The sequence below is a fragment of the Pan troglodytes genome, chromosome 6 (genome assembly GCF_028858775.2).
Source record: "Pan troglodytes isolate AG18354 chromosome 6, NHGRI_mPanTro3-v2.0_pri, whole genome shotgun sequence".
Taxonomy (NCBI): Eukaryota; Metazoa; Chordata; class Mammalia; order Primates; family Hominidae; genus Pan; species Pan troglodytes.
The window spans coordinates 158,312,254-158,338,233 of NC_072404.2; the positions used below are offsets into that span (position 1 = coordinate 158,312,254).

The 25,980-nt window shown below is 46.1% G+C and overlaps 1 protein-coding gene across 1 annotated transcript; it reads right to left on the reverse strand.

The window, feature by feature from the left end:
- Positions 1 to 7: 7 nt before the first annotated feature.
- Positions 8 to 25,624, reverse strand: TRPV5 (transient receptor potential cation channel subfamily V member 5). The gene is made up of 15 exons (XM_519444.8): positions 25,210 to 25,624; positions 22,228 to 22,325; positions 21,937 to 22,059; positions 21,307 to 21,444; positions 20,901 to 20,999; positions 20,570 to 20,745; positions 19,967 to 20,113; positions 17,405 to 17,617; positions 7,459 to 7,545; positions 7,284 to 7,360; positions 6,858 to 7,023; positions 6,617 to 6,683; positions 4,464 to 4,732; positions 1,471 to 1,577; positions 8 to 788 (listed from the first exon to the last, which is right to left on the reverse strand). Exons 1-15 carry the CDS (start codon positions 25,335 to 25,337, stop codon positions 494 to 496), a joined length of 2,190 nt encoding a protein of 729 aa, XP_519444.5. The 5' UTR covers positions 25,338 to 25,624; the 3' UTR covers positions 8 to 493.
- Between the last annotated feature and the right edge of the window lie 356 nt (positions 25,625 to 25,980).

Sequence of the window (25,980 nt, forward strand, 5' to 3'; positions counted from 1 at the left end):
AGAAGGCAAGAATAAGGAGACTTTTTTATTGCAGTTGGTGTTTGCTTGCTAAGTGGGGAGAGAGACCTACAGGAGGCTGGGAAAAAAAGAAGGGCCACAACCTCTATGCCATGCCTGGCTCTTCCCACGTAAGCCCTGGGGAGCCAGAAAAGCCTCACAGCTTACTACTTTCTAGGGGCTGCGTGGGGCAGAAGAGAAATGGTCCTGACATTAATCTAGCATCCCTGCCTCATGTCTTTAGTTGCCAACCTCCTTTTTCCGGAGATGGGTGACTTGCAAGAGCCCAGAAAATACGTGAGACAATCGATGACCATTGCCCATTGCCAGAAATTCTAATGTGAAGTGTGAGGCATGACCCTTTAGGGATTGTTCTGTCTCACCCTCCCATGATTAACAGGCACAGAAGTTAGACACTTGCATAGGCAGAGGTCTCCGTCTCCGTCCCCGCCCCCAGGCCAACCAGGAGTAAGGTCAAGAGTGACAGCGATGTTAATCAAAAATGGTAGACCTCCTCTCCATCCCCCTCACTAGGGTTCAGTCCAAGATTCAAGTGCCCCAGGGTGTTTTGACGAAGGATCTCCCAGCCTCGGTGACTGCTGCTCTGGGACGCGGTCCGGGACAGGGAGGAAGTTGGAAGAGCCAAAGAGGCTCTGGCTAGAGTCCCACTCTCAGCCCCAGAGGGCTGTTTCTCAGATGGATGCTCCTGGTCATCCTCCTTGTCTGAGTTCTTGAACACTTCCAGATAGCGAAGCACTCGCAGAGGATTCTGATCATTGTGGTTCTCAACCCTGATAAGGGGAAAGGGGAAAGGACTCAGTCCAGGTGGGGAGAGATGGGCAGGGGAGAAGTAGAGGTGAACATTTAGAAAGCAGGGTCAAGAGGGAAGCAGAAATAAGGCAGCAGAGTTGAAACAGGAAGAGTATCTGGGATCAAGTGAAGGGAGGTGATTGGAGGGCAGGCTAACCTGGGATAGAGATAATGGAGGCTGAGCAATCAGGGCTTGCAGGGTGGTAGGACGCACACAGGTGTGTGTGTGTTTGTGTGTTACTAATACATAGGAATGTGAAAGAGAAAACAGAGCCAACTAATAGATAAGTGTGTCACAAGGATGACGAGATGCAATTCAGGAAGTAAATTTGAGGAGAGAGGAGAGTCACGCCAGGAGATGAGGGCAGAATATGAAGGAGGAAGTTAGATCCAAGCCAAAAGTACACTGGAAATGAGGGTCAGCTCAGAACAAGGTTACAGCAAGTCTGGTAACCCATGCTGACGTCTGAGCATGGACACATGCACACAACCTTTTACACGTGGCTGCCCTGAGGTACACACAGCATTCTTCGTACCCCTCCACTTCAGCTCCAGCCCCCTCCCCTAGACAGGCTAATGCAGGCTCCAGGACGCCTGTCGGTCACCCTTGCTTCCGTGGCCTTATACACATCTGCAGTTTTGCATGTGCACACCATCACTCACCGCAGGAACCAGCGGTCCCCCAGCCCGTACTCGCACCCACAGATCCCGGAGCGAGGCCACAGGCAGCGAGGCAGCTTCCGCTCCAGCATCACTGTGGTGGCCACGACCTGGAAGGAGGCAGGAGATACAGGAAGAACTCTGAAAGAGCCATGAGGTTCAAAGAGGCACTGAGGCCACTGATAAAGGGAACCAAAGGCAATCTGTGAGATAGGACACTAGAGGTCAGTGGTGAGAACAGCCACCTATTCACCCCACAGCCTGTGCCAGGCACCATGCAACCAGCTTCACTCATCAAGAAATGAGAGAGGATTTTTTGTGAGTGTTTTGAATAAAATAGTTGCTCTTACATTACTATTCACTCATGGAAAATGAGTCACTCCAAACTAATCTCAACTTCTTTTTCATATAAAAGCCACAGACCAATTATCTTGATTTAAATAAAATGATTAAAGAGAATCTCTACGATCTTGGGGATGAATTGATACTGTTACTGTTCAGGGAATTTTCAGCAAATTAAATATCCACATCTTAGGAAGGAAAAGGGTTGATTAATGACTGCAAGTTGGCAGGGAAATTTCTGGTAGCAAGTCCACCACACGTTCTGTCCTTTGCTCAGCCCTCATTAATTACTTAGATGAAACATGGAAAACAAGCTTATCAAATATGCCTGTGACACAAAACTGGGAGGGATATGTAATATGTGGGGCAACAGAAGCAATATAAAATTATCTCGCTAGATTGGAATGCTGGTGTAAAATCATTAACAAGAAATTTAAGTAAACCAAATCTAAGGTCCTATATTTACATTTAGGAAGCTTAGATAAGTGAGTCATAGAACAAAGGTGTGGGAGTGCTAGCTGATCACAAGCTTAATAAGGGCCATTTGTATATTTGCTAAAAGACCTGACTCAGCTTTAGGTACCCTTAGCATTATGTCCAAGTAAGGAAAGGCATAGTCCCGCTTTGTACCGCATTGCCCTAATCATACTGGGGACTATTCTAGTTTCAAAGAAACCATGATCTATTAGAGCATGGACAAAAGGGTGCAATCAGAATAGATCAGAACCAGGAAGGCTTCCTAATTGAAGGAGTGGCAATCTTCAAAATAGCAAATTCTTCACCTCATGTTTTTCTACTCCCTATCTTCCTCATTACTCCACACTTCTTTCAGTTTCTTAATTGCACCAAGTTCCCTCCTAGCTCAGGACTTCCAGTCATTCTGTGCTCTTACCCTGGATAGCTGTTCTTCTTTGCCTTGAAAGAAATGTTTATTGTTCCTCCTGAGCCATCATGCAGCCCCGTCCTTCCTCGGGTAACAGCACCCATTTTTCATTTAGGGAATTGCTCCCTCATCACTTTCAGTGCATTGGTTTGAGTGGACTGGGCTTCACACAGTTGTGCTTAATTAATCTATTTTCCCCCAAACCTCCCCTCCACCACCATCACCAACACCTCCACTATCTAGTCCTTGGTCTTTCCTTAGATTCAACGATGTGCCTATGACCCGAATGTGTTCCCATGAGATGGAACATGGAAGGAATTGGCAGGGGGAAAGATGTTCTTTTAAAGCCTGCAGTTTTGCCTGGCACCAGGAGCCTCACAGAATACAACGTGAGTGGGGCCCTTGGAGCTGTGTGTTGCATTGCACATCCTCATTCTTTTTGGAGTTTGGAGCTTCTAGAAATGATCTCACAAACACGATGGGAGAGCTTGCCTTAGAAGAGAGGTCAAAAGAGAGCCGAACGGAGGAATGGATGTAATGTATAAGATGTGGATCTGCATTCTGGCCAGATACCTCTAAAGTTAGTTTAATTCTCTAAACTTCCCATTTATGAGGACTAACACATCCTCTTACCCCTGTTTAAAAATCTACAAGTTTGTTTGAGTTTGGTTTTCTGTCCCTGTAGCCAAGAGTCCTAATTGCTACTAACCTTGACCTTCATCCTTTTCCCTCCTTCCTCTTAACTACCTAGTTCTTGCTCACCTTTGGGTTCTCATCTTAAATGTTGCTCCCTCAGGAAAGCATGTCTTCACTTCCCAGTCTGATTCCTCTGTTGTATCCTCCTCTTAGCACCTTACATTCTCTATGGCACTTTTGCTGCTGTAATTTTACAGCTTTTTGTGAAGTCATTCACTTCATGCCTGTCTTTCCAACTAAACCGTCAGCTCCATGAGGGCACATATGGTGTCTGTTGTGTTTATGCTCATGTCCCTAGCTCCTAGGCATTTGCCAACACATAGCAGGGTCTAAATGATCATCATTAAATGAATGAAAAGTCTAAGGGAAAAATGATGGCTATATTCAAATATTTGAATGGTGCTTATATGGAAGAATGTGTTCTGTGTTATATGAGAGGGAAAGACTGGCGCCAAAGAATGAAATTTTAAGAAGATAGGTTTTAGCTCAATGCGACATGAATGTCTAATAACAAAATCTTTAAAAATATGGGAAAACTCCCTTCCTCCCAACCTCTACCTGAATTTGCAAGATAATAAGGTCCTAATCAGCATTAGAGAAGATATTGAATGACCTTCTGACCAATAAATGATTATTATGTTAAGTAGGAGGTCAACTTGAGGGCCATTGAGGGTCACTTCTAATTCTAATATTTATCAGTCTATGGTGATATAAAGAAAAGATCATAGAGAAACAGGGATTTACACAAGCAAATAGAAGATAAGATCCAAATTGAAAACTGGAATATACCAGAACAAGGTCACTTCTAGTTCCCACTGGACTCAAGGATCAATCCTAGGTCTACTTTTCCCCTGTGAGCAACAACCCCACCTCTTGCCACTATCGTCCATTTAATCCTCCTTCTGTCCCTTCCATTTATCCACATGTACCTCAGGTTTACACAAGCCTCTTCTGAGGTGACAGCCTCACTGGGTTTTTCTGTGACTCTTTTAAGAATGATCCACCATAACATTTTCCACTTTGATTTTTCTCTCCAACCCCTGCTTCTTAGCAAGACTAACACAAATAAACTCACCTGGGCCCTCCAGAGCTCATCCCTCTCCTGGGCCACCCTCCAGTGGGTGTCGCCCATCATGGCGATGAACAAGTTGAGCATGAGCAGTGTGGCAATGATGGCGAAGGCGAAGTTGACAATGCTGAACATGAAGGGCAAATCCACGTCGTAGTTGGCAGGTGCATCAATAACAGTGAGAAAAAGCTCGAAGGTGGTGAACAGTGCCATGGGGTAGTCATAGAATTGCCCCAGACTGGTTGGGTCCTCTGTCTGGAAAATGATATAGAACGCTGCTCCGCCCAGGAAGAGGACATGGAGATGAGATAATGGAGTTATCACAATAAGCATGGACATGGTTAGCACTTATTCTATCTCTGATCTATCTATCTATTTATCTATCTATCTATCTATCTATCTAAATACACTTGCACACATGCACAGATAATTACATACTAATAAATGTAGTTTCCTGTGGAACTGTCTAACCCTAAGATGTCCTATGATTAAGTTCACCACTCTGGGTAATGGTCATGGTAATAGTCATTTAACAAAAACAAAATTGTGTGTGCAGCATGTGTGTTTGTATGGATAATGGATAATAGGTCACCTAACTGGTTTTTGCATTTTAGAAAACCAAATACTTAAAAGGCAAGTTATTACAAGAATGCATGGAATCCTCAACAATTTTTAAAGAACAGAACACATGAACAGGCTAAAAGAAGAGCCCCTTTTTTAATCTTGATGGCCTCTAGATAACCCTCCATCACTCTGACCTTCCCTGAGTGAACCTGAACCAACATAGGAAACGGATTCCTGCTTAGGGTGGAGCCTACTGGATAGCAGTCAGCGTAATGGAACTTCAGGACAGCACTGGACTGCTTGAAAGCCTCCTCACTGCATGGGGAGCTGAAGCACATTCTGAGAGCAGAAACAGGGTCTATGACAAAGCATTGCCTCCTTATTTATTTAAGAGAAAAGCAAGTGCAATGGCCAAGAAGTGAACATTTAGAGAGTTCTGGATAGAGGACATCTACAGAAAGCCACTCTGGGACCATCACCTCATTTTGTAATCTGTGTTATGTATAGATGTAGATGGCCAGGGAGTGGGAGGAAAGGGTACATAAGGGCTTGGGGTGGAAAACTCCAAACAGGCAGAACGCCATGGTTTTACTCTTTCACATTTCAGATTTTGGTGGGGGTTTTGTTCTTGTTGTTTTGTTTTGTTTGTTTTTTGTTTTGGTCTGTTGTTTTGTGGGAATCCCCATTGAACGGGAAATCCCTGAGGACAGTAATAGAGTCCTCTGCACTGAGTCATTGCTTTTTAGTGATGGGGGGATCCTTCTAGTGCCTCTTCTTGTCTAATAGATGGTCAGTTGCAGACACTGAGGACTGAATTTGAGCTACTGGCCTTTTGCTTTTCAGACCTGGGCCTTCCTCTTTCTGCCCCTCCCTAAGGACTTTCTTCTGCTCCTCCACCCACCCTCTCCTTCCCTCTGGCTGTTTCCACCTGCCTGTGTTTTCCTGCTGTGCCGTTCCTTTCTTTTGCTCCCTGGCACTTTCACTGGCTGTGCCTTGACTGGGTGCCTGTGTGTTCCTGTTCTCCCAGTCTCTCTTCACAACTCTTCTTTTTTGTTTTCTCTGTCATCTTCAAACTGTCCAAGCTGTTTTTCTGCACCTCCTTTTTCTAATTCTTTCATATTTTTCTCAGCTTTAAATGACCACATATAGAAAAAAAGCAAGTTATATATTGTTGAGTGCTTTATGTTTCCTCTTTTGAATTGTAAACATAGGAGAGTTAAGCATGGCACTATCTCTGTTTGTCCACATGGTTTTCTGAGATCCATGACTGGCCAGTCTTTCCTGTTTAATGGCCTGTTCTCACCAAAAGTCTTTTCCTGTCTCTCCTTTAAAGATCTTGCAAGGCAGTTAGTGAACATAAATGTTATTGGCCCTGAACACATGGCTTTACGTTCCAGGCCAACCTGAGTGGCCCCTGGTCCTATAAATATGGGTGTGCTTTTAGACTTACCTTCCAACAGGAAAAAAACAAAACAAAAAACAAAAAAAAAAAGAAAGCAAAATGAAGTGCAAATGAGAACTGAGAGCAAGAATGAGAGTGAACTTTCTGGAGAACTAGATCTGCTGATCTAGTAGAGGAGTGAATGGTGCCTTACCGGAGGCAAATCCCAAGATGACCACAGCCATCAGCCAGCAGAAACGCATTAGGTCTCCAAAAATCATCTGCAGGAAACAGAAGGAAGAAAGGGTGGGATGATTCCTTTTCCACTGCTTTTGAGCAGCTAACGCTAACAGATCAAGAGGCCCCCATTGTTCTACCAGCTCCATTCTACCTCCATCCCTCTGTCTGGGAAGGTCTTGTGCCTGAGGCGGAGGAAGCTTCGGGAAAGCACTGACCTTCTGGATCATGATGGTGAAGGGACCCAGCATCTGGAATCCTCGAGTGAAATACATGACACTGCACCAGCCCAGCACCAGAGCAAAGGACATGGGCACCACCTCCCCATTGGTGTTGGTGAGCCGCATCACCATGGTCACCAGCACCAGGGAGGCATAGGTGATGCTGGGGGAGCAGAAAGCAGAGAGTGAGAGACAAGCTGGAACTATTTTAGGTCCCTACAGCATAGTGGTGACCGGGGTGGTACCCACACACTCAGGCTTAGTCTTTACACCTAAAACGCACATACAGTTACACCTACAAGCCCACTGGAGAGAAGTCCTTGGAGTGAGAGTGACCTGAGGCCTAGAACTCAGAGAGTGAACTGGAGACAGGAAAAGATTCTGGTAAGGAAAGGCAGGGGGCTGGAATGAGGGGATACTCACATGATGACATGGAATGGCCCCCCAAGAATCGTCTTTCCAAAATAGCGAGAGGCACCAACCCTGAAGATGTCTGGAATCTGGGGAGAGGACGGCAAAGCAAAAATACAATGTGGACTGCGGTACAGTCTGGGCCTTAGATAGGATGGGATTAGCCTGGACCCCGCCTGCCCCTCACCTCTAGGAGCAGGATGATCACAGCCCCAACAATGCTCACCAGCTCCCCCACCAGCCTGATGATATCTTCACGTGTCTCGTAGGCCTCCTATGTGGGGAAATTCAGAAGAAGAAGTGCTTTCTGATGGGCAGAGTCAAATCCTTTTGTGCAAATGATCGAAAGCTGCTAAAGCCCATCCAAAATAAAGGAAAGCTCCCCTTCCCACCAGCATCACCCCACCCCCATTGTACTTGCCATTGTGGGTAACTCTGTGACCAGGACAGGAGTCTATGCATCCAAGGTTTAATAGACGTCACATATGCTAATGTCTTGAGCTACCATCTAGCAAAATCGCCTTTTCTATAGATGCTGTAAGCAGAAATTTATGATGTATATACTGAGCAGCTGAGAACACATTTCAGCCATCAAGTGAGCCAATAGGAAGAGGTATTAGTGGCTTGGGATGGTTTCAGCTATGTGGAAAGTCCACCTTTTCCAACCTCATCATGGCTTCTAGTGGGAAGAATACACTGTAAACATATCACAGAATTCAGGTTCCCTCACGGATCCGGAATCTACTACCTCTAGTGAGACCTTGAACCATTCATGGAAAATCTCTGAACTTGAGGTTTCTCATCTGTAAAATGGAGGCTACAGTGCTTACCTCCCAGAGTCATTGTGAAGCTTACATTAATGATATATTTACATGAACTTTATAAATCATAAATCACTATAGATATATTCACTGTGGTTTTATGATGATTTGACATTACAGAAAAGAGCAGAGAAGGGGCTAGAGACACTATGAGGAAGGTTTCCTGCCTATCCTGAGCAGTAGTTGTAGAAGGTATAGTCCAAGGGTCAAGGTGGAATGAAGACTACCCTACTTCAATGCATGTTACTTCACGGTGAAACTTATGCAATATCACAGATGTAGTGCTAGAATCCTACATTAATTATCCTTATGTTTTTGAAGTTATGAGCTCACTTGAAAACATAATAAAAACTGTATATCTTCTTTCTACAAAACTGTGTTCCCATGTAGACAATTCCCACATGATATTGCACAAATAATTTCAACACATGCAAGCAGCCTTTTGACTTTTGGGAGCTCTGTTGTCCAAGGTCACATCTCCAAATAGTGCACCCAAGAAAGGAGTTGAGAGTCCCCTGGGGCCAGCAGGAAAGCTGATGATTTGAGCCAGGGAGAATGTGGTCCCTAGTTAGCATAAGGAACGGCAATTATCCCTGCTCTGCTAATCAGCTGGAACCTGTAAGCATCTCTCCAGACTCTACTGCAGCAGCACACTCACCTGCCCAGTGAGAGGCAGTGCTTTTAACACAGGGAACCAAGAGAGACTAGGAGAGAAGCTTCTGTCTGTGTGTCTGGAGAACTCTGTGGTCTAACAACCTGTGACCAGACATCAGTCAACACTTTTTTTTTTTTTTTTTTTTGGCTTAAAAAATGGTATGCTCTGTAAACTTTTCTGACATTTATTTCTTGAGAACTGGTAAATTTTATTTTATCATATAATAGCAAATTTCTTTCTTTACTTGCTTCCAAAGAATTTCAGAGTTTTTGTTTTGTTTTGTTCTATTTTTTGTGTGTGTGTGTGTTTTTTTGTGCGGTTTTTTTTTTTTTTTTTTTTTTTTTTTGTCCTCAGCTCTAGCAGCTATCTTTGAATTCCTTCTCTTCTCTCCTGAAATTCAGTTCATGGACTGTGTTCTTTTTCTTTATCTTAATGTTTCTATAGCATCTGTCTTTTATTGTAAAACATGCCAACTCTTTCACAGAGTCAGGTAGTGAGTAGGAGGATAAATAACAAATACATTACTTCAGAAACAAAATAACATTAAATATAGAAATAACTGCATCTATGCCATATATGTGTCTATAAAAATATTTTTATTTTAAAAATGTCGTGTCTTGATTTAATGTGTCTGAAAAGATGCTACCAATCTTTTATTGGCTCAAGAAGAAAAGGACTACATGTAAGTTGGCGAGGATGGCTGTGAAGATCAGGGTGCCCCTAGAATCCAGCCAGGGAGTCACAGCAGCCATTCCTTCAGGAGATGAAAATGTGAAACCCCTCTAATGCTGGGGACAGTTATGGTCACCAAATTCTCCTGCTGGGGCTTCCTCTCACCAGTTCAACAGATTTCTTTACAAGCACGCATTACTCTGCACAAATTCACTAGTGAGTAATGGAGGTGTTCAGAAACCCCAATTTTTTGCCTCTGCACTGCCTGGGATCTGACTGACCTACAGTAGCTGTCTCCAGCACTCTGTCCCCGGGGTCCTTAGCCTTAAACCAGGCTGCAAAGTGCCACAGACTCCTGAGAGCCCCCTTCCTTGCTGCTCTACAAGACCAGAATACAAACCCTTCTGTAGGGTTTTGTTTGCTTTGTTTTATAAACTAATCTCTCTGGAAAACAAAAATAATATATGTGTGTAAAAGTTGCAATAGAAGTAATGATAATATTGGGCTTTTAAAGCACTTTGATTTTCTTTAGACTTTCTGGGGAACTCCAGTGTTTCACACTGATATATAATGTTAGCTCTTGCTTTAGAATAGATACTCTTTGCAAAGGTAAGGAAGATTTCAGTATTTCAGAAATGGAAAGGGGCATTAAATTGAAGTGATAGTAGGCTTCCCTTTTAATTAACCACCCTTGCACCCCTAGAATTAAACCCTAAGCCCAAACTGTAATGGATGTTTCTTTTAATTTTAAAAACTTTATTCTTTGGGAATTGCATTCAAGATTTTTTTTTCTAGATTGAGATGCTGATTCACAACTCTCTAGATTTAGGGTCCTTATGAAAATATTGTTGCCTGGTTATGTTCGGCAAAGTAAATTATCAGGGCACCCATTCTCCAGTCTTACTCATTCAGTTTCCAATTCTCTCTGACATGTTTTCCTTTCCCTTGGTTAACAGAACTTATGCCTTAGGGCAAACCCATGCCATCTACCATCTAGTTTACCCTACATCTATTTCCGCTCATTCAACCCACCCCGCACAATGCTTCTGAATTGACCTTTCTAAAACACAGATATCATCCTGAGACTTATCTGTTTAACATCATTCCTAGCTCCCCAATGCCTTCAGAATAGAAATGCAGGAGAGGTGGCAGTGGAGAGTGTTCTTTAATCTTTATCGTCACAGAAATTCACTAGATAATGTCTAAATTTGATTAGCAAGTAGAGATAGAAGGATTTGATTCCAGGGATGTGGAGGTGATGACAGGAAGGAAGAGCTAAAAGAAAGAAAAACTGGTTGTCCCCTGTGAGTAAGACATGGGTGAGAAAGAGGGGCTGTCCAGGACGCAGTTGCTCTCTATCATATCTGCCACTTGATTTGTAAGTCCTGAGCACGATGTACATCATTTTCTTTTAATTAGGAAAGCTCACTGTGAGATAAGAATTTAAAAAATAAAACCAGAGTACCAAACGGGATGTACAAAACCCTCCCTGCTATGGCCCCTGCCTTGTGTCCTCATACCCTGTGTGAGCTCCGGCCACATTGAGCTATTGGGGTTCTGGGTTGCTAAGTTGGGTCTCTGCACAGGCTATGCCACTTTGTCAGAATGCCTTCCTCCACCATGTTGACCTGGCTCACCCTCACCGATGCCTCAAGACTCAGGTCAGGCCAACACTCCTCCTGGGCCTCCTTTCCTGCCCCTCCATGCCCATGTGTCTCTCCTGGGACATGTGGGGCTGCTGTGTATTGACAGCCCTCTCCCAGCACACTGAAAGTGTCTGGGTACCCCATGTCTCGCCAGTAGTCTTAGAGCTTCCTGAGGGCAGGGATGCCTCCCTCCTACTTTTTATCCACAAATGCACACAATGTGGTAGGCACTCATTTGGTAAGAAAGGAAAGAAGGAAGGAGAAAAAGGAGAGAGGAGACAGCAGGTGCAAGTTAAGCATTGCCTAAGAGACGCAGAAGGGTGGTAAGGAGGACAGGAAGCGGGGATGGAGAGACCTATCTGGAGGCCTAAGAGGAAAAGAATGACAACTAATCGTGCTTTTCTGAAATTTTCAGGTTCCTAGATCAAGGTCACCTAAGCAGGCCTGGCTAACAACGCACAGAGAAGGTACTCCAATACATCCCTTTAAAAATAAATATCATCTAACAATGACTGGAATTTTTTACTCCACAACATGGCTTGCAATTTAATGAGCTTTCAACAACCAAATACCCTATGCAGGCTGGCATTTATACGTCACTGAGAATTGGCCTAATGAGATTTGCTCTCACTTCCCAGCCAGCTGAGTTCATTGCCTGGAAGGAAATGCCCAGAAGGAGTGGGCAAAGCAGTGCCTGGGGCACTACTGGGTCGTAAGGGCCAGGGATGTACTATGTGGAAAGGATGGGGAACATAGGCCACCACAGTGGGAAGTGGGTAGGCCCCAGAACCAGTTGTCCAGCCCAGCTCTAGACCTTTTCCCCCTCCATGATCCCAGACTTGCAAAGGAATGAAGTTTTCAGAGAAAGCTCTGCTAGCTCTTACAAAGAGCTTCTCCGATTCCCTAACTGGGCATGAGTTCCTAACCAGGACTGCCCATCAGAATCAAGTGGTAAGTCTTTGTCACAACACACATGTCCAGGCCAACCCTGGGTTAATTTGGATCAAGAACCTGGCATTTTCTTGAAAAGTTCTGTAGGTGTTTTGGACGTGTATCCCAAGTTGAGAACCGCTGGGCCATAAAGAGAGAGAGAGAGGTCTGGTTCCCATGTAAGTCAAGCTGCCTTCCAAAGGTTAATTTCATGTCCCAGTCTCTGCATTTTCTCAGGGGTATTGGCTTGGGAGATTACCCCTTTCTTCTGAAGAGTCTCCACCCATTCCCACAGAATTATGACTTGCCCTATATGCCAGTAGGTTAACCCCATCAAAAAACAGTGCCAATTATCAAAACTGGAGAGGAGTATCTGGGGGTATGAATCAGTATCTGGGGGTATGAATCTTTCTATATCTGATCCTCTCCCACAGCACTTCTCAAGTGCCTCTCATCTTGACAGGGAAAGATGAGATGTGTAGATACACGTGAGTGTGGCAAGCCCTGGCTAGCCAATAGAGAAGACTGGGACCTAGCACATCACTCTGGAGGGAGAAATGGCCTTGTCTGGTGTTTAAAGGTGAGGATTCTGAAGGGAGGCAGACTTGCAGCCCAATCCTAGTGCTGTCCTTGCTAGCTCAGTGTCTTTGCCAAATTATTCAACCTCTCTTGACATCAGATTCACCATCTTTAAAGTGGTGATGATTGCATTTATTTGTTAGGATTTCTACAAAGATTAAATGAAAGAATAATGCTTTGTCACTCAAAACGCGGTGCACAGAATCACAACATTGGCCTCCCCTGGCAGCTTGCTGGAAATGCCAAGTCTCAGGTCCCACCCAGCCTCACTGTCAGAATCCACAGTTTAATAAGGCCTCAAAAACACTGATGAATGCATGTGTTCATGATCAGTGCTCAGTGGATGTTATTTTTACCTACCGGGCTCCCTGGTTCTCCTCATCTCTTTCTCTGTCTATAATGTGCTGTGCTTGTTCCACCATGAGTTGGTTAGGAACCCTGAACAAAGTTGTATAGAGTTGGCAATCAGTTGCTTTTCAAATAGCAGTGGTGCTTTGGGTTGTTCAGAACTTACGAGGGATGATGATGTGTGGACAAATAGATCCCATGGACTGTGATAGGTAGAAGATGATTTTTAAAAGATGGAAACACAGTAGGGATGATTTTGCCTTCAATAAGTCTCCTGATGCCAATCCCTTCCCTCTATCTCCCCACTACATTCCTAGGCCAATCCACCATTTTTTTAAATTTATTTATTTTGAGACGGAGTCTCATACTGTCACCTGGCCTGGAGTGCAATGGCGTGATCTCGGCTCACTGCAACCTCTGACTCCCACGTTCAAGTGATTCTCCTCTCTCAGCCTCCCGAATAGCTGGGATTACAGGTGCTCACCACCATGCCTGGCTAATTTTTTGTATTTTTAGGAGAGATGGGGTTTCACTATGTTGGCCAGGCTGGTCTCAAACTCCTGACCTCGTGATCCGCCGCCTCAGCCTCCCAAAGTGCTGGGATTACAAGCCTGAGCCACCGTGCCCAGCCAACATTATCTTTTGCTTGCTAAACTGTAATAGCCTCCTGACTGGTCTCCCAATGTCCTTCCTACCACCCCCCACATCTGTTACTCACCATGCAAGCAGAGTAATTTTTCTAAAACAAAAATTACTCTGTACATCCCCCTGTTTAAAATCCTTCTGACTTCCCATCCCCCTGGGGATAAAGCGTAAAATCCTTTAAGACTATATAATTTGAGAAGGATCTGTCTGGACAACCTCACCTGGAGGTACCCAACCCAACTCTCTGTGCTCTAGTGAATCTTCTTTCAGTTCCTAGACTTTGGTGAGGTTATTCCTGCCTTGAGGCGTTTGAATATGCATTCTTTCTGTCTAGAACTCTCTTTTCACGTTGAATTCATACCTAGATCTCAGCTCAGTCATCTTTCTCAGAAGCAGGCTCTGGCCTCCCAGAGGGACCAGGCCCTGTTATAAGTTTTTTTCCCCACTCTGTGCTTTTCTCATCATAAGAAAAAAATAATACTGATGCCAACAGTCACAGATTATAATGAAGTATCTATTTGTATGATCGTTTGATTAATACAAACCAGTCTGTAGACTCCAAGAAAGCAGACATCATGTGTGTTTTGCTCAGACCATGGCTGTTGAATTTCCAACACCTGGAACAGCTGTTTAGCCTGTATGAGGCTCTCAATAATAATTTATTTAATGAATGGATTAGCAAAATATTTCTGGGAAAGAGAAAATCAAAGGAGGGCTCATGAGAATCTTTTTCAAAAGTCAAAAAGGAGATGTGACGAGAAATTTGAACTCCCTGCTGAACAGTAATCCGGGAATCTAAATGACCAGAGTGGTGGGCCTAAGACTGGAAAGGCAGAGCTGCACTGACCTCAAAGATGGAAGCCAGGGGTTCTCAACCTTGGCAGAACATTTGGCTCACTCAAAGAGTTTCTTAAAAATACCAAGGCCAGAGCCTCAGCTTCAGACATTCCAACTTATTAGGTCTAAAGTGTAGCCTAGGAGCTAGTCATTTTACTAGCTTCCTAGGTTTCCAGTGTGCAGCCTGGGTTAAAAATCACAGATCTGGCAGGAAGTAGGATTTTCCTAAGGTCAAACAAGTATTAAATTTCAGAGTTAGGGCTAAAACCCAAGCTGCTGGACTCCAGGACTTTGAGCTTTTTACTCACCTGGAAACCTAAGAGAACTAGTACTATAGTGCATGCTGCTCTGCCTAAACCAAGTAGAAATATATGGAGATAAGAAGTTAACTCAAATTAATAGAGTTCTGGGAAACCTCTAGTAAAGCAGAACTTTTATGGCTGAGCAATGAGGTGTCTTAGAGTCATTAAGATAGCCCCCAAATTGGATAGAAATAAACTAACTCCAGCTTTACAAACATCAGATTTGTGTAGTTTTTTGCTACCTTATACAGAGCAATTTGTTTTCTGTCATCTGTTCTGAGATGGTGCTGTTGCACTACTCTTATAAAATGCCAGATATTAAACTAGAAAGGATCTTAGGGGTGATGGAGCCCAGTGATTTCCACAGATCCGAAGAGATCTTCAGAGGAAGTCCTGAAGTGACTGAGATCCCTGTGATCCCAGAGTTAATATAATTGGACAGTAAAGTATTCATTCATCTAAGAAAAAGCTCCACCAGCTAACTAATATGTCAACAATTGCATGCATCAAATCAAGACACTGTATTTGTGCGTTTTCATTTTTTCTAAGACTTTCAAGTAAGAAAACAGTAGGAAAAAAAAGGAATTTCCTATTATTTAACAAATCTGGTGCACTGTGAAAACAGAATCTTTCAAATCAAGATGATAAGTTTAGGAGCCCCTGATCTAATCCAAATGGGCTTACTACTGAATAAGAAGAACATAGTCATCCCATAAATCAGGGCCAGGGCTCAAAGCATAGGGACTTTTCATTAGCGTTCTTTGTTATCTAACCCCTTCCAGCAGCATTCTCAATCCTCTTACCCACCCACTTCCCCACCAAGAAAAGAATATCTGAAAGTCCAAAGTATTCTCTTTGAGCTGAAGTGGCTTTCACTGAAGCAGAAGGCAGAAAGGGTAAAAATGCCAAGGAACAAGAAGGAAGGCAGAAGAGAGAAAGAAAGAAGGATGGGTCAGGTGCTCAGCTATAATTATGCTTCTGAGTCCTGAAGCAAAGGAGGCGGTCTTTTACATACAGACTATCTGGATCAAAGAAATGTGTTTGTACATAACTAGCCCTGTCTCAAAGAGAAAGAGACACACAGGAAGGAGAGTTTTGGTTATCAGTGGCTCAGCATTGCCCACCTTTTAACCCAGAGTCCTGTCTACATTCAAAATGCAGAAAATCTCCAAGTAAATTTGAGACAAAGGAAGGTTGGAGAAGACATATCTGAGGAAATAGGGCCAGGAGCATTGGAAAAGTCCAGTCATCCCCACCTTGTTTGTGTTTTCTCAATTTCTAATCACTCCTCCCTCCACTTGCCATCTCCTAACTGTCCTTATTTTCCTCACGTCTCCATGCCAGGGACAACTTTTGCGGCCAGACTGAGATGCATGCAGCACAACTGCTTCCAGTGTCTCTAACACATTCAGGCGTGTCCTCCCCAGGCAGCAAGACCTACTTGGTGAGAGGCAGTGTATCTGGACACACGACACACTGTATATATATATATATATATATATATATATATATATATATATATATATACACACACACACACACATATATATACACACACACACATATATATATGTATATATATAAAGGCAATTCTAGAAACAGGAGAGATGGAGTGTCTCTACCTAGCATGGGGTTCACTGGGGCTCTTTGCCCTGTTCTTTCTCTGTGCATACCGCTGTCTTTGGTCTAAACCAATTCAGGATTTTTGCTTCTTGGCTATAGAAAGTTTATATTCTCTTTCCGACTGAAACTACCCTGCTTCCTAGTCCAGGCTGAGCTATACCTATGGCTGCTCTCTCCTGCATTGAGATAAATCTCCAATCACTCAGTTCTCACTTGCTTTGCAAAATTCTTTTTCCTGGTCTTTTGCTTTCTGCTACATACCTACATCACCTTCTGTGTATTTTCAGCTCACCAGGACAAAAATTTTAGTAATCCACAAAGAGTCAACCCCTCAAATATAGCTACAGTTGTTAAATATGTATATTCAGAAGTGCTCATTAGAGTCTACCCTTTCTGTTGCACAAAAAGGAGGTTTACTTTCTTCAACAGCAGATTTCTATATTTACTGTGTACCTCGAATCAGTCCTCTTCCTAACCCTAGTTTTCCCTTGGCTACCACAACACAGAATGGCAGGCCCACAACACTAAATGGAGCCTCAGAGAGTATTTACTTCAGCCTGATACCCAATCCAGACATCCTTCTGCAGAGTGTCTGACAGGCAGTCAGACAGCTGACACATTATTCCCATGGGCCCATATAGACAGCACACAGAAGAGGGTGCAGGCCAGCAGGGCTGTCTGTGTTGCCCAAATACAACAAAAATGGACTCAGAAATGGACTTGGAGCACAATTTTCCTCCTTTTGAGCAATAGATTTACCTTGAACATCCCACTACAAAACCCTGATACTTTTTGTAAATTACCAAAAAATTTCACAAAAGCACAGGCTTACTCATGCCAAGCACTCTTTCAAAGTTTGTGTGAGAAAATCCACAGCTCCCTGGACAAATGCTCTTGTGTTCATTAAACCCCATCTGTGGCCTCCTGGTCTCATGTCTAATTTCTACCTGGGTGTTTAGGAGCCTACACCTGCTGGAACCCAAAGCGTGGCATCGTCCCTGAGTAGCATGGCTTCGTTTCCAGCACCATCACCCCTTGACGCAATTCCCTCTCATCCCCTTCTGAGGAGAATCACCTGTAGTAGTTTTTGCTGGAGGATGGTGATGTCTCGAGAATGAGTGCGGTTGCCACCACGAAACTTAAGGGGGCGGTAGACGCAGCACGTGGTAAAGCAGATCATGTAGAGCAGATACAAGGCAGCCAGGATGCAGAAGTACGGCCGGCCATACTTGTTCCACTTGAAGCTCACCAGCTCCTTCACTGGGGTCTGTTCCAGAATTTGGCGAGCCTGGCATGGAAGTAGAGTGAAACTTGGGGTGACCAACACAGAAGGATGTTGTTTATCCCACTGGGGGCCAGAAGAGGCAGGGCAGCAACCATCACTCACTCAGCTCGTCAGTCACTTATTTGACGGACAAATAGTATATTTCCTGCATATGGCTGGGCCTTGTGCTAGTGATACAGGTAAATGACTATAGCAGTAAACACAAGGCACCATAGCACCAAAGAGGATTTAAAGGATGAGTAGTAGTTAGATGAGTAAAGGGAGAGTTAGGAAAGATCATACCATAAGCTAGCAGCAGTTGCCAGGTCAGGAAGGTCTGAGAAGCCATTGCCCATTTGCAGTTGAGATATGGTTGGGGAGAGGGGAGAATCTATTGGGAGTGGTAGTCAGAAATGATAATGACTGAGGAAGAACAGGGCCAGGTCATCAGGCATCATAAATGCCAAGGTAGGAAGTTTGCATTTTTTGCTTTTTCTAAATATAACAGAAAGCAACTGGGGAGTTCAAGCAGGGAAGTGGTCAGATTTGCTCTAGAAGTATTATTGGGCTGGAAAGAAGCAATGGAGGTTACAGGCAGTAGGATGTGGCAGGGTGGGATGGTGCTCTGAAATAAGCAGCCAGTGAGACGTTAAAGATACACAGGAGAGGGGATGATGGACGGGAGGAGGCATCTGAGAAATTAGAAAGAGACAGATTCAAAGCACAGTAGAGTGATTAGCCATTAACAGCACGAATATCTTTTCTATTGAAGCTGGAGGGGAGGAGAGAGACAGTGGGCAGTTTCCAGACATGCTCGGCAGTGTAGGGCAGGAAGCTGAAGGATCCCCAGCCAGAAAGCCTCTATTTTTGTCCTAAATCAGGAGTCTAGGTCTTCTGAACTGCAGCTGAAGGTAGTGAAGGATGTGAAAGGGGGCTAGAAAGGAAGATTTATGGAGGAAAAAAGCAACTGACCCAAGACACATATGAAACCTGCTGGAGAATATTGAGAATAGCTTAAATCAAAGACCAAGGATATGTGGTGGCGAAATCCACACAGTGGGATTGTGCTTTTAATACCTAAGAAATCCTGCTCAAAGTGTATCTGTTTCCAGGGATATTCTCTGAGGAAGATCTCACAAACTAGCCACTCAACTTTTCTTCTATTCGTTAGTATTAATAATCATTCATGTTTTCTGGCTCTATAAGGATTCCTGGGAAATTGTCATTGTGGCAGATACAAAACAGAAACTACATCTTGGCACTCTCATGGAGCGTTCTGAAACCTGGAAGTCTTTTCTCCTCTCTACTGCAGTCTTCAACAAATTTTCCTTTCCCTCACATCACTCAAGCCAGCATTGTTGAATGGTCTATACGTTGCTCCCTCTCTAAAAAGCTCTTTTTTTTTTTTCTCATCTTCCTGGTGACTCCCAATTCTTCCTTGAAGATCCAGCCCCAGCATTTCCTCTGTGACATCTTCTCTGGTCTATCCAAGCCAAGTTAACTCTACCTCAATGTGGCTGTCTGCATGCATGGTACACACAACTATTACGGCATATGTCATGCTCTGTTGCAATTATTCAGGACAGGGACTGAGAATTGAGGAAGTTGATGAACAGGAACTGTGTTGTATTTATTTCTGTACTGTTTGTTTCTTGTGCAGTGCCTGACATACAGCGGGTGTTCAATATGCTTGTATTAGTCCATTCTTGTATTAATATAAAGAACTACCTGGCACAGGGTAATTTATAAATAAAAAGGTTCAATTGGCTCATGGTTCTGCAGGCTGTACAGGTTCTGGAGAGGCCTGAGGAAACGTACAATCATGGCAAAAGGCCAAGAAGAAAGCAGGCACATCCTACATGGCCGGAGCAGGAGGAAGAGAGAGCAGGAGGAAGAGAGAGCAGGGGGAGGTGCCACACACTTTTAAACAACCGGATCTTGTGAAAACTCACTATCACGAGAACATCAAGAGGGAAGTCTGCCCCCATGATCCAATCACCTCCCACCAGGCCCCTTCTCCAACACTGTGGATTACAATTTGACATGAAATTTTTGCATTTGGACACAAATGCAAACCATATCAATGCTGAACCAATGAATGAATATGAGGAAACAGCTCTTATTTGGAGTTTCTCATCTGAAATGATAGAAGGCGAAAGGTAGGCAGAAGGGACTGGAGCTAAGCAGAGAGACAGGGGATTCAGGAGAGGAGTGTGCACTGGACTTTCCCCCAAGTCCCAGGAGACTATTCTCATCTCCACCTATTATAAGGCTGGGAAGTGTCTCAGGCCCAGGATCTTAGTAAGTGGACAGACTCTGCACAAACACTAAACTCCCTCACATGACAGGCCTGATCCTCCTTGGCATCCATACCTCTCGTTTATCAGAGGAGACCACAAGCTCCAGGAAGGACAGCTCCTCTCCCCAGGAGTCGATCTCCGTGAGGTCGTACAGAATGGAGGTCAGGGGTCCATACGTCCACTGGATGTGCCTCCGCTTCTGCACCAGGTGCTGGAACATCTGAGAGACCACCAGGATGAGTCAGGGGGCCAACGTGTGAGAAGGTGGTCGAGGAGAACAACTCCATTGGATGGAGCCAGTTGCCCACCCCTTGAGACAGACAGACAGTGGGAATCAGCAAACCTCTGCATCTACAAGCTTTCCCTTTTTTGTCATCTTTCCTGCTCCAAAACCCCAGAAAGTGCAGAAAGAAGAAAATAGGCAAAGGAAGCTAGAGCTTTGGGTTATCATAGCACATGCATTAAGGTAAGATTCTCAAATCCTCTTGAGTCAAGGACCATGAAGCTGAAGATTTCAGTGATGGAATAGGAAGCAAGGGACCACCATCCCTTTGGGGAGTTTGGGGAAAAAGGATTTTAGAGAAAGGTGGGCCCTTCACCTCTATTTCTCCCAGAGCCAGCAGGATAGGTTGAGGGTCATTAGAAAGACACCTCAGGGATGGGGAGCGTCTCTTACCACAGTGTTACCCTCCACTCCAGCCAGCTTGAAGGGGGTGAGACCCTGGTGATTGGGCACAAGGTCCAGGGGCTGCAGGTGGTCCCCATGTCCATCGTAGGACAGCAGCAGGTTGTACATCTGGCAGGCAAAGGTTTTGTTGGGCTGGAGGATGAGGATGTGTAACACTGTGTTTCCTGGGGAGGACGCAGGGTATCATGTGGCCACTGGCCTAAAGTCCCTGATGTCCCCATCCCCACTGTGGGGTCTTCCTAAAGGTCCCAGCTCCACTCCTTGCCCTGTCCCTCGCTCCCCACAGCATCCCAGCTCCCCTCCCCATCCCAGCTCTTACCCAGGGAGTCCTGGGCCCTGATGTCAGCTCCATGCTCAATGAGCAGCCGCACGATCTCCTCGCTGTTCACACAGGCAGCAAAGGACAAAGGGTGCTCCCCTGTGGACACAGAGAGATCCATGGCAGGAGAACGCAGGATGGCAGGATGGGGTGGGCAGTCTCCCCCAAATAAGGGCCTCCTCCTCATCCCCCATATCTCAGTTCTAGGCTGAGGGACACTCGTCCACCAGAACCAGAGGAAGGAACCATCAGGGGAATGGGCTTCTGGCTTAATTAAGCCCTAGAAGGGCTGCCCCTCTCAACTGCCCAACAGATGGAGCTGAAGGCAGGACCCTCATGCCCTGGCCTCCCTCTGCCTTGCCCGCCTCTCCAGCCAACCATCCTTCAAGCCCAACCCTGCTCTCACCAAAGTAGATGAGGTTGCGGGGACTACGGCGGAAGGCAGTGCCTGTGGCTCTGGCAGAGACACTGGCCCTGCGGGTGAGCAGGGCACGCACCAGGTTCACATTCTGGTTCACAACAGCGATGTGCAGTGCAGTCTGACCTGGCCCAGAGACAGCCATCATCAGGGTCTCCCTCTGTCCCCAGTTCTCTCAGGGACACAGCATCCCCCACCATCCCTCTCAGGAGGTTCCTGATAGATCTTTGCTAGACTTCTGCCCTGGGCTTGGCAGGGTGGCCTGGGACTAAGAGCAATTCATCCCTCAGGCTGCCCTGCTCATTGACCTACCCTTCAGTTATTGGGAGCCAGCAGGGGATTGCTATGAATATAATCATTCTCATGTTGCTATGAGAGAAAGAAATTGAGATAGGTCCTACAGGGACTATGGGAGGTTTGAAAGGAAATGCTAAAGGAAGCCACAGATTGGTAAAAGCCAAGACCAGGACCTTTGCATTTCTCCCAACTCAATGGAGCCCATCCTCCTGACCCTCCATCACCCCACCCCAACCCATCCTTCAGAGGCCAATTTTAAGAGACAACAGCACACCCTCCATCTCAAAGTTTCCACCTTGAATTACCGTGTAGGCTCCTTACCTGCAAAAGCCTCACATGTGGTGGGCTCAAAGACCAGCTCTGGGGCAGCCTCCATCAGCACCAAGGCTGCCTCCAAGTTGTCATAGAGGGCTGCTATGTGCAGCGCCGTCTCCCCCAGGGCTCCTGGATTGGAGTAAGACAGAGATGTTAGACACTTTTCAGATTCCCTTGAGGAAGGGGCCTCAGGCTCCAGAGACACCCTCCAAGGCCCTATTTCACAAACTCGAAGTCTTGGGGAGGAGGAGTAGGTTCTTCTGCCCCCACCTCCATCCCATTAAATCCAGATCCCACCTCTTTGTCGAACGTCACAGGTGCAGTCCAGTAGAAGTTGCCTAAGAACAGACAGGTCATTTTCCTTGGCTGCTCGAAGCAGTGGAGACTCTAGAATCCTGGGGAAAGGTGAACGTGAGTTTGGAAGAGACAGTCAGAGCAGAATGAGGCCAAGAGCAAAGGGGATCTAAGACATTCTTTAAGACCAACGTGACTCACACAGTGTGCAGTGACAAATTGGAAAGAAGTGCCTACTGGACTCGAATGACCGAGGGTGGACTTGGGCAAGGGTCAGCCCCAGGGCCTTCCTTGCAATTCACATCATGGTGATTCTCCTGTGAGGATGGCCCTTGAAGCTCTGCTGGAGGGGAAGAGTTAATAGGAAGAGAACCTGTAGTCTGGAAAGAGTGGTCTGAGAGTCTCTAAGAAGAGGACCCTAGGCTTGGCTGAATTCGTCTAACCCGAATAACTGTCTCAGATCCTGGATAGTTGGAGAGTGGGACAGAGGGCACTTCCATCTGCGGTCCCCCTGCTCCTGGGCCTGCTGAATCTACTGTCTTCAACCAAGGGGAGTTTGGGAGACCAAAACACAGAGGGAGGAGGAATGGATCGACTGCTAGATCTTTCCTAGGCATTTTGAAATTTGTGAAATTTGTGAGGCACTAAAGTTCTGACTACTCCCTCAGGCTATTTTTTTTTTTTTTTTTGAGACAGAGTCTTGCTCTGTTGCCTAGGCTGGAGTGCAGTGGTACAATCTCAGCTTACCGCAGCCTCTGCCTCCCAGTTCAAGCAATTCTTGTGCCTCAGTCTCCCGAGTAGCTGGGATTACAGGCACGCACCACCACGCCCAGCTAATTTTTTTGTATTTTTAGTAGAGATGGGGTTTTGCCATGTTGGCCAGGCTGATCTCGAACTCCTGAGCTCAGGCAATCCGCCTGCCTTGGCCTCCCAAAGTGCTGGGATTACATTGCGCCCAGCATCCTCAGGTTATTTAGATACAGGTCCCTGCAGGGGGTGGAGAGTTGTGGGGTGAGTTACAGGGTGTCTCTTTCTTCTGCATTATACCCTTAGATGCAAAGGTCTAAACAGCTTGTTTATGTGGGTGTCTCAAGGCAAAACAGGTTGAGATACTCGTTCTACAGGACCTCTGTTAATCTTTGCTTCTACCATACCCAGATTTGAACCCAGCAAGAGATAAAGCTGGAGCCTCTCCGACTAGACATATGTGTATTGGCCCCAAAGGCAAGCACATGGTGTAGGGGGAAGAACAGAAAGGACAGGCCGATGAGTGGCTCCTCTGAGGTCCCCACCTCCAAATCCCTCTCTTCCAATAGCCCCAGGAGCCAGGGCGAAAAAGTGTTTTTATTTTATTTAGTTATTTTTTTTGAGACGAAGTCTCACTCTATTGCCCAGACTGGAGTGCAGTGGTGCGATCTCGGCTCACTGCAACTTCTGCCTCCTGGGTTCAAGTGATTCTCCTGCCTCAGCCTCCCGAGTAGCTGGGACTACAGGTGCCCACCACCATGGCTGACTAGTTTTTTTATTTTTGGTAGAGACGGGGTTTCAGCATGTTGGCCAGGTTGCTCTCGAACTCCTGACCTCAGGTGATCCACCCACCTCGGCCTCCCAAAGTGCTGGGATTACAGGTGTGAGCCACCACGCCCAGCCAGTGTTTTCATTTAAAGAAGAAGCTTTTAATCTAAAGGTGGGGCCTGGGTTTACCTGTTAAGGCAGTGCTCCTAGGAGGGGCCTTTGTGAGGAGTCAGTTCCCTGCCCCGTCTCACCCAGGGAATCAGTCCGAGGGAGCCCGGTGTCCCTGACCAGCCTAGAGTGACCAGCCTAGGGCTGAGATTGCAAATTCACCCCCATCCTGAGGCCACTGCACAAACAAAGTCCTTGCCTCCCTGGCCCTCTATCCCCACTGCCCCTCCGCAGAGGGTCCAAGTTTGGGCTGGAAGCTCACTTTCTCAGAGACTCAGGGGTCCCACTCTAAAGCAGGAAGGTGAAAGATTCCACTGGAGGTATTGGGTGGGGAGATGAGGAAGCAGAGGGCTTGACAGTATGAGGGCTCAGAGGTACTTGGGACCAGGCCCAGTGTAAACTGCAAATGCAGGACCCCTTGTTCAAAATTATTAAGAATTTGAAGATGAGGAGAGCAGGGCATTGAACAAAGCACAGGAATCTTCTGGAGTACAGGGGAGCCCTTTGTGACTGCTAATGTCTGCTCACCAACCTCACCCCTCAGGCAGCTGTTGGGTGGGAGGCAAGCCCCAAAACACTTGGAGGAAGAAGCAGCCCACAGGATTCGTCCCTGCCCCAGCTGCTCTTCCTGGGACTGGACCTCAGGGCTAAGTCACGAAATGATTTACCTGCAGGTGTGCTAGCCCTGCCCGAACTGAGAGCTCTCCAGGAGCAGGCACAAGTCTCATTCAATCTTTATGTCATTGGGATCTAACACCCCTCTGCACACAGTAGACTCAATAAAAGGCAGATGGACTGAACTCAGAGCCCTCCAGTGTCACCTGAGCTGCCCTCCTCCACTGGTCAGCACCCAGTGTTACACCAAACAAAGCGCTCCTCCCCTTTCCCACGCAGTCCACTTTCATTCAAATGAATGGCGTTTCCTCATCGTGCTTCCACCACCCACAGGAGCGCATCCCTGCTCCGGCAGCCTGCTTCTGCCTTCCCTCCCCATTCCACACAACCTGGCTTCTTCCCTCTTGTCCTTTTTGGTCCTTTCACTCCCCCTTGGCTGTCATTCTGCCTCTGTCCTTAGGTCTACCCTCAAGATTTTCCTGTGTGGCCCAAAGCCACATCCTCCACCGCCACTAAAAGGGGCCAGCTGGGATTCTGTAATTAGGTGGGCTGGAAGGAAAGGGTATGTCTGAGTGACTGGCACTGACAATACACTTCTAGGGTGCTGTATTCGGAAAGCAGGCCCAGGTGGGTCAGAGGGTCTGAGGATCACGGCGGTAGGGCCACGGATCGTTCTAGGAAGCCTACCTCTTCTGCTGCAGCATATGAAGCTTGTCCAGGTGCTGGTCCCAGTCTTGTTCTCTGACCAGAAAGGAGGGCAGAAGTTTCTGGAGTTGGCTCCCGGGCCCTTCTGCCTTAGGTAGAAAACCCCCCATGTCTTCTCCTTGCAGACACTGGCAGATTATAGAAATGTGGTGAAAGAAACAGGTCTAGGATGACAGCAACTGAGCAAGAGATGGGGTCTATTTGGGGCTGGGACTCTGAGTTTATCTCCTGTATGACTTGTGTATGCAGCATGCAGCTTGTAGGTGTGTGTGTGTGCATGCAGTATGTGGGTTGTGGGGTGTGCGTGTATGCACAGTGTGTGGCTGTGGTGTATGTGTGTGCATGCAGTGTGTGGTTGTGAGGTGGTGTGTGTGCATGCAGGTGCGCTGAGGGGACTGACCGCCCTGCCTGGGGAGAAGTGCTTTTCCTGGAGGGGGAGGAGCTCTTTGCAGAGCTGAGCCCCACAGCCACAGAACCACCCTGGAGAAGAAAAGGAGGAGGGGAAGGAAGGTTCCTAACTGTGGGCTGGGATGGCTGAGACCCGAGAAGCTAAGGGGTGGGGCAGAGGAATTTCGAAAAAGAAAAGGGATGGAAGGTGGGTCCACAAACAAGGTGCACAGTTAGTTGGATGAGGGAGAGGAGGAAATAAAGACTTCCAGCTCAAGAGTCAGGCAGAGCCTGGTTCAAATCCTGACTCTTATCCCTTACAGTTAGGTGAGCTTTCTGAGCCTCAGTTCCTAACCTGTGAAATTG

Bases quoted from the DNA above. Each gene is read 5' to 3' on its own strand.
- TRPV5 (XM_519444.8), bottom strand. From the start codon at position 25,337: ATGGGGGGTTTTCTACCTAAGGCAGAAGGGCCCGGGAGCCAACTCCAG. The intron at 22,060-22,227 runs GTGGGATCTGGA...ACTCCAATCCAG, and splicing joins CTGTGACGTTCGACAAAGAG to GAGCCCTGGGGGAGACGGCG. The intron at 7,546-17,404 runs GTGATTCTCCTC...TTCCCCACATAG, and splicing joins TCCAGCAAAAACTACTACAG to GAGGCCTACGAGACACGTGA.